This window comes from Amblyraja radiata, chromosome 21 (assembly GCF_010909765.2).
Source record: "Amblyraja radiata isolate CabotCenter1 chromosome 21, sAmbRad1.1.pri, whole genome shotgun sequence".
Classification (NCBI taxonomy): Eukaryota; Metazoa; Chordata; class Chondrichthyes; order Rajiformes; family Rajidae; genus Amblyraja; species Amblyraja radiata.
The window spans coordinates 9,590,943-9,599,754 of NC_045976.1; the positions used below are offsets into that span (position 1 = coordinate 9,590,943).

Here is an 8,812-nt window from a genome sequence, read left to right on the forward strand (position 1 = left end):
TGTTTAGTGTTAGAGATACAGCATGGAAACAGGCCCTTCGGCCCACCGAGTCCTTAACAGCATTGATATGCAGATGGATGTTGAGATCCAGGTTCATAACTCCTTGAAACTGGCAACGTAAGTAGAAAGAGCAGTAAAGAAGGCATAAGGTATGCCTGTCATTCCATCACCCGTTCACACTAGTTCTATGTTGACCCACTTTCTCATCCGCTCCCTACATACTAGGGACAACTTACAGAGACCAAGTAACCTACAAACCCGCACGTCTTTGGGATGTGGGAGGGACAGCAACTTCCCAATGATGTGCAGGTTTGGAAGTTAATTGGCTTCTGTATACTGTCCTTAATGGGTAGGATAGAACTAGTGTACGGGGATCGCTGGTCGGCGTGGGACTCGGGGGGCCGAAGGGGCCTGTTTCCATGCTGTATCTTTAAACTAGACTAAATTCTAAACTAAATTGAACAGGTAATAATTTATGAGAGTTAAGTCTGGGAATTTTTCTAACTAATTAATCTCATCACCCAAATGCCAAGCTTTCTGGAAATCATTCGTACCTTTCCACTGTGGATCAGCTAGTGATCTTATAGGCACTTGGATAATAGACAATAGACAATAGGTGCAGAAGTAGGCCATTCGGCCCTTCGAGCCAGCACCGCCATTCAATGTGATCATGGCTGATCATCCCCAATCAGTGCCCCGTTCCTGCCTTCTCCCCATTTCCCCTGACTCCGCCATCTTTAAGAGCCCTATCTAACTCTCTCTTGAAAGTATCCAGAGAATTTCTCTTTCGCAAGTGAAAGTTGAAATTGTGCTTTGTGGGTGAGATTGGAGTGGGGGAATAGTTTGTGTTTTGTTTACATTCCCACTTTGTCAGTGTCAGCATTCAGGGAAGCCCACGGTTCCCAAGGCCAATCCTTGAGACTGATGCACTGCGATGTCTCGACAGAACTATTATTGAGTTTAACTTTAGTAGGCAATTTCATGGTCAACAGTGCCTTCGTTACTGGAGTAACTCAGCGGGACAGGCAGCATGTCTGGTGAGAAGGAATGGGTGACATTTCAGGTTAAGACCCTTCTTCTCGACCCGAAATGTCACCCATTCCTTCTATTCGTACATGCTGCCAGTCCCGCTGAGTTACTTCAGCATTTTGTGTCTATCTTCACCCATAATGAGGATTGAACACGGATCTCTGGTGCTGTAATGCAGCAATTCCACAGGTGTGACCCTGTGCAGCCCTGTCAATGTAAATAATACAATTGGCAGCCTTGATGGTCCCATTCTCTCCTTTCAGATGCATATAAGTTCAAGGCCATTGCTGGGTTTTTATCGATTTTATCAATGCTTAACTAAAAGGCAGGGAAGGGAAAAGAATGTTAAAAACATTTGGATTTTTGAAGCCCATTGTAAAAAAATAATATCTCTTACATCATGATGAAAATTACAATTAATTTAAGAGTCAAAAGTCAAGTGGGACACAGTGGAGCAACGGGTAGAGCTCCTCACAGCGCCAGAGACCTGGTCTCCATCCTGATTCCTGATGCTGTCTATGTGGAGTTTGCACGTTCCCCCTGTGACCGTGTGGGTTTTATCCAGTTGCTCCGGTTTCTTCACACACTTCGAAAGACGTACAGATTTGTAGGTTAATTGGCTTTGGTCAAAAACAAAAAGAGCATCCTGAGGAAACTCAAGCAGTCACAGGAAGAACGTGCAAACTCCACACGGACAATATCTAAGAGTTTAAGAAAGAACTACAGATGCTGGAAAAATCGAAGGAAGACAAAAATGTGGAGAAACTGTCTGAAGATGAGTCTGAAGAAGGGTCTCGACCCGAAACATCACCCATTCCTTCGCTCCTTAGATGCTGCCTCACCCGCTGAGTTTCTCCAGCATTTTTGCCTACCTTCGGACTAAAGGTAACTTTACCTTCGGACCTTCCGTACCTAAGGTTGGGATAGAACCCAGGACTCTGGCACTGTGAGGCTGCAGCTTTACCCGCTGTATGATTGTGCCGCTCTAAGGTAAGGAACAGGACCTGCCCTAGATTTACAGTACAATTAATTTGTCAGAAAAAGCTGATTCTATATATCAGAATTGCCTGCGGAACTTGCTTCAGATCATAGTATGCTTAGAAGGCACTTTGGTGAACGTCACTACTCTTTTTTCATATGAAGAACTTTAAATCAAAACCTTAGAGAATGCTGCGGGCACAAAAAATGTTAGCTATTTAAAAATCATTAAAAAAAAATGTCCTTTGATGGTGTTTTCAATGTTTTAAAAAAGTGGGGTGGGTTAAAATGGGAAATGGGCAGAGAGGTTTTACACAACTGCGTGACTTAATAAGATTCGAGATCAAGTGAGGAAATTCCCAGAAGGAAATGCAAGCAAGCTCCGTGACTCAACATGGGAAGTTTCTATCTGGCTGAGTCCAATACCAAATCCTTTACTTTTCCTTCACTTTTGTACTATTATGATCGTTCCTTTAAAAAGCTGCAATATTACATGGACAAAGACACAAAGTGCTGGAGTAACTCAGCGGGGTCAGGCAACAACTCAGAAGAACATGTATAGGTCACGTTTCAGGTTGGGACTCTTCTTCAGACTGATTCATGTAGTTGTCTGAAATCAATGATGGAACCCTCCCCCTCCCCCTCCTGAACATGCACCTGGTTCTCCCCTCCCCCTCCCTTTCCACCTACATTCCTTCCTCTAGCTTCACAATTCGCAACTCTTCAATCCTTTTGTCTCACACCTTCTCGCTTTGCATCTCTGCCCAACTATCTGCCTTTCAAAAACCTATTCACTGCCATGCTTTGTCCCGCCTCTCCTCTCTTCCAGCTTTCTTTCTGGTGTTCTGGTTTCCTCCCACATCTGTAAAGATGTGCAGGTTTGTAGGTTAATTGGCCTCTGTAAAAAATCCCCTGGTGTGTAGGGAGTGGATGCGAAAGTGGGATAACATAGAACTAGTGTGAACAGGTGATCAATGGTTGGCATGAACTTGGTGGGCCGAATGGCCTGTTTCAATCAATCATAACAGCGGGTAGTATAATGACGTTGAACAATTTGGGTGCTCAGTAATTGAGGTATTCAAGGAGCAAGGACATTGCCTTGCAGTAGAACATCCCACACTGGGAAGAGTTCACCTTAGGACTAGTATCACTTCAGTTGGCAACAGCCATCACTTTTTTTTAAATACACTACCGTTACTTTACAAAGACTGGGATAACATGGAAAGTTACCCCAATCCTTGTTCCTCTCGGAACATTGAATAGCACTGCCCAATTGTACGCACATGTGAATGAGTACAATACTGCGACAAACGAGAATGTTTTAAAACCAAATAAAGATGAAGTTGAATGGAGATGTGTAGAGCAAGTTTTATTACACTTGGTGGTGGGGGCCTGGAACACATTGCCAGGGGTGGTGGTGGATGCAGATACGATAGTGGCATTTAAGAGGCTTTTAGAAAGGCACATGGATGTGCAGGGAATGGAGGGATATGGATCATTACAGGCAGATGAAATCAATAGACAATCGACAATAGGTGCAGGAGTAGACCATTCGGCCTTTCGAGCCAGCACCACCATTCACTGTGATCATGGCTGATCATCCACAATCAGTACCCCGTTCCTGCCTTCTCCCCATATCTCATGACTCCACTATCTTTAAGCTCTGTATAACTCTCTCTTGAAAGCATCCAGAGAATTGGCCTCCACTGCCATCTGAGGCAGAAAATTTCACAGATTCACAATTGTGGATCAGATCCACAGATCAGTTTAACTTGGCATCATGTGCAGCACAAATATCATGCTGTACTGTCATAGAGTCATCGAGAGTCATAGAGTGTGGAAACAGGCCGTTCGACCCAACTTGCCAACATGTCCCAGCTGTCTTATCCATGTACCTGTCTAACTGTTTCTAAAACGTTGGGATAGTCCTTGCATCAACTACCTCCTCTGGCATATTGTTCCATACCCCCACCACACTTTGTGTGAAAAAATTACCACTCAGATTCCTATTAAATCATTTCCCCAGTCCTATGTTCTAAATTCAAGCAAGGCACAAGGAACTGCAGGTGCTTCACTTGAACATCAAAAAAACGAAGGAGCTGATCATGGGCTTTAGGAGGGCACATCATCCGAGGACGTACACTCCATTGAGGATAAATGGGGATCCTGTGGATAGGGTGAACTGTTTTAAATATCTGGGAGTCCACATCTCCGAGGATATGATATGGGCATCACACGCCTCAGCACTCGTGAGTAAGGCAAGGCAGCGCCTTTACCACCTCAGGCAATTGAGGAAATTCAGAGTGTCTCCGAGGATCCTCCAGTGCTTCTACGCAGCGGCGGTGGAAAGCATCTTGTCCGGGAACATTACCATCTGGTTTGGGAATTGCTCTGCCAAGGACAAGAAGGCTCTGCAGAGAGTAGTGCGTTCGGCCGAACGCACTATGGGAACTTCACTTGCCCCCCTGCAGGAGGTGCAACTCCAGAGCCAACAATATCATGAGAGACCCCTTCCACCCCTGCAACGGACTGTTCCAGCTGCTACGGTCAGGCAAACGCCTCCGTTGCCATGCGGTGAGAACGGAGAGGTTGAGAAGGAGTTTGTTCCCAGAGGCCATTCGGACTTTACCGCCTATCTCACCAGGGACTAACTCTACTGAACGTTTTTCCTTCCATTATTTATTATGTAAAAGAATATGTGTGTTATGATTGTGCTTATAGTTTGTTTGGTTGTTTGGTTGTTTGTCTTTTGCACAAAAGTCCGCGAGCATTGCCACTTTCATTTCACTGCACATCTCGTATGTGTATGTGACAAATAAACTTGACTTGACTTGACTTCAATCTTGACCAAGACCCACAAAGTGCTGGAGGAACTCAGTAGGTCAGGCAGCATCTGTGGAGGGAATGGACAGAATGTTTTGGGTGGGGACCCTTCTTCACACTGATTGGAGTAGGGGGGGAGAAAGCTGGAAGAGAGGTGGGGACAGGACAAAGCCTGGTGAGTGATAGGTGAAAACAGGTGAGGGGGGAGGTTGATTGGCAGATGGGTGGAGTAAGTGACATGGGCTGGAGGTGAAAAGGAAAGAAAAATGTGTCAGATAAGGAGAGAAGAAGACGAATGAAATGTAAAGCCAGAGGGAGGGGTATGGGTGGAAGGAGACAGTTAGGTGGGGGCGGGGGATTAACGGTAAATGAGGGAATGGAGATGAGTGTGGGAAGGAGGGGAGGAAGAGAGAAACAAGGAACTGCAGATGCTGGTTTACAACAACAAAAACACACACAAAGTGCTGGAGTAACTCAGCGGGCCAGGCAGCATCTCCGAAGAACATAGGTAGGCGATTTTGGATTTTTTCAGACAGGAAACATCGCTTGTCCATGTCCTCCACAGATGCTGCCTGTCCCGCTGAGTTACTCCAGCACAATGCATGGAATTTAAGCGTGCCTGTTTCAAACCGGTGCCTCTACCAATCGCGGAAAGAAAGTTTCAACAAGTTGCGAGCTGGTGCCAAGAAACTACAACTGCGGAGACACGGGAGGCTGCGGGTGTTGGAATCTCAGCCGGAGTGAACGCCGGTCCCCTCTAGTGTTAATTGAAGGCAGTCTCTCTGGGATTTAAAAAAAAAGGCTTACATCAGATGGGAAGTCCGCCTATTCGCGTCAGGAGGTCTGTGGTTGAGAGCTGGCGAGGAGAGGAGTTCAACTCATCCGGCAGACCTGTCTGAAACACCCGGCTTCTCCACACTGTCCGACCTCTCAAAAAAAATAGTTAAGAACAGTAACAGTCCTAGTCTCAGCGTGAGATATAGTGACTTGCAGGGAATTCCGGTGAGCACCTTAGCCTGAAATGGATGGTCCGAATTTCTCAAATGACTCTTACCCGGCGGAGAGGAGGTGAAGGGTGAAGACAGTCGGGGAGAGATCTACAACAAGTTTAGAGGGAAGTGAGATGTTCGTCGTAGCCTCTAGCTGGGACTCTTAACGGAGTTGTACAACCGGTCCTCGGTCTCTTGAACGCCGAGAACCCCCAGGACTATGCTGCCAGAATGCTGGCGAGGAAAAGCATCATCCCCGAGGAGTATGTCCTGGCCCGGATCGCCGCCGAGAACGTCCGACAACCGCGCTACATCGTCCGGCCTCGCCAACCCCGCTTCATCGACAAGAACGGGGCTTGCAACGCCGCCCACAAGAACATCAGAGAACAAGGGCGCTTCCTGCAGGATGTCTTCACCACGCTGGTCGACCTGAAGTGGAGATACACCCTCTTCGTGTTCACCATGTCCTTCATCTGCAGTTGGCTGCTCTTCGCCATGATGTGGTGGCTGGTGGCCTTCGCTCACGGCGACCTGGACCACGCCTGGAGCTCGTCCTTCGAGCCTTGCGTGACCAAGGTGAGGTCCTTCACCTCGGCCTTCCTCTTCTCCATCGAGGTGCAAGTCACCATCGGCTTCGGCAGCAGGATGGTGACGGAGGAATGTGCCACGGCCATCACCTTGCTCATCACGCAGAACATCTCGGGGCTGATCATCAACGCCGTCATGCTGGGCTGCATCTTCATGAAGACGGCCCAGGCCCACCGGCGAGCAGGGACCCTGATCTTCAGCCGCCACGCCGTGGTGGGCCTGAGGAACGGCAAACTCTGCTTCATGTTCCGGGTGGGCGACCTGAGGAAGAGCATGATCATCAGCGCCTCGGTGAGGATGCAGGTGGTGAAGAAGACCACCACGGCCGAGGGCGAGGTCATCCCCATCCACCAGGTGGACATCCTGGTGGACAACCCCATCGACACCAACAGCATCTTCCTGTTGGCGCCGCTCACCATCTGCCATGTCATCGACAAGCGGAGCCCGCTCTACGAGGTCTCGGCCAGCGACTTGCAGAAGCAGAACCTGGAGGTCATCGTGATACTGGAAGGGGTGGTGGAGACCACGGGCATCACCACCCAGGCCAGGACCTCCTACATCGCCGAGGAGATCCTGTGGGGCTACCGCTTCGTGCCCATCGTGACCGAGGAGGACGGCATCTACTCGGTGGACTATTCCAAGTTCGGCAAATGGATTAAAGTGTCCACTCCGCGTTGCACGGCCCGGGAGCTGGACGAGAAGCCGTCCATCCTGATCCAGGCCCTCCAGAGGAGCGAGCTGTCCCACCAGAACTCCCTGAGGAAGCGGAGCTCCATGAGGAGGAACAACTCCATAAGGAAGAACAACTCGTTTTTAAACAAAGTCCAATTTTTTACCCCAGATGCCACGGAATACTGATTAATTCCAACCTTCGAAGTCGGAGATTGTTAATACCCAAAGTGCAAGCATTTGATGGTCCCCCACACACAAGAAACTGCAGATGCTGGAATCTTGAGCAAAAGAGAAATTGCTGGAGGAACTCGGCTGGTCAGACAGCATCTGTGGATGGAATGGACAGCAGACGTTCCGGGTCAGGACTCTGTTTGGAAACATCCATGTTTTGCAAGTGGACCTGTAGATGTTGCAGATTGAGATATCTCTAATAAAGCAGTTACTTTTGTTGCTACATCCAGATGAAATGACATTATGATCTGAAGCTACACTCCAACGGTATAAAGTGTGTTTTTCTCTCTCACTGCTGAATGTTCTGTAAACGTATTAGAAAGGTGACAAGTATTTTGTTTACATTTTGCCAAAAATGCATTTGAATTTCTTTGACCATGCCCATATTGATTGAACCAACGAGGTGGAAGATACATCACAGATCTTCTAATACTACATTAATTTTAATATGCAAAGGAGCATTTCAGTTTACTAAATTACAGATAGCCACTCCATTCTGCCTTCCGCAGAGACCGTTCCCTCCGCAACTACCTGGTTAACTCATCCCTTCCCAGCCAAACCACCCCTTCCCCAGGTATCTTCCCCTGCAACCACAGAAGATGCAACACCTGTCCCTATACCCCCTCCTTCAACTCTGTCCAGGGACCCTGACAGTCCTTTCACTTCACTTGCGCCTCCTCCAACCTCATCTACTGTATCCATTGTTCAAGATGTGGACCCTTATTCATCGGTGAGACCAAACTTAGACTCGGTGATTGTTTCAATGAACACCTTCGCTCAGCCCGCCTGAACCAACCTGATCTCCAGGTTGCTAAACACATTAATTCTCCCCTCCCCCAATCCCGCACAGACCTTTCTGTCCTAGATCTCCTCCATTGCCAGAGTGAGGCTAAAGGCAAATTGGAGGAACAGCATCTCATATTTCGCTTGGGCAGCTTACAGCCCAGCGGTATGAATATTGATTTCTCTAACTTCAAGTAACCCCGGAATTCCCTCTCTCCATACCAAGTCGCACCAGCTTCTCATTTTCACCCAACAAACAGTCCCAACCCAACAATGGCCTGTTTCCTTCGTTACTTTTTTGCATGTAATTCATTAATTGTTCTTTATCTCTCTACAACATCATCTATATCTCTCGTTTCCCTTAGCCCTAACCGGTCTGAAGAAGGGTCTCAATCCGAAAAGTCATCCATTCCTTCTCTCCAGAGATGCTGCCTGACCCGCTGACTTACTCCAGCTTTTTGTGTCTATCTTTGATGTAGTAACTCAGCGGGGCAGACAGCATCACTGGAGGATATGGATAGGCAACATTTCGGGTCGGGACTCTTCTTCAGACTGATTGTAGTAGGGGGACAGAGATCTTTGTTCAGATGGGTGGACAAAGGCCAGAGATGAAAAGGAGACAGGGTGTCATATACGGAGAGAAGAGGTGAAAAGTAAAGCCAGGGGGAGGGATATAGATGGAAGAGGAAGCGGAGGGGTTGGATGTGGAAGGGGTGCTG

General features: G+C 47.8%; 1 protein-coding gene across 1 annotated transcript; it reads left to right on the plus strand.

Moving 5' to 3' along the window:
* Positions 1–5,689: 5,689 nt before the first annotated feature.
* On the plus strand, positions 5,690–7,814 carry LOC116985078 (ATP-sensitive inward rectifier potassium channel 8-like). The gene has a single exon (XM_033039474.1). The coding sequence runs from the start codon at positions 6,051–6,053 to the stop codon at positions 7,263–7,265; it is 1,215 nt and encodes a 404-aa protein (XP_032895365.1). The 5' UTR covers positions 5,690–6,050; the 3' UTR covers positions 7,266–7,814.
* The last annotated feature ends 998 nt before the right edge of the window (positions 7,815–8,812 follow it).

Coding starts and splice junctions, on each gene's coding strand:
- LOC116985078 (XM_033039474.1), top strand. CDS start 6,051: ATGCTGGCGAGGAAAAGCATCATCCCCGAGGAGTATGTCCTGGCCCGG.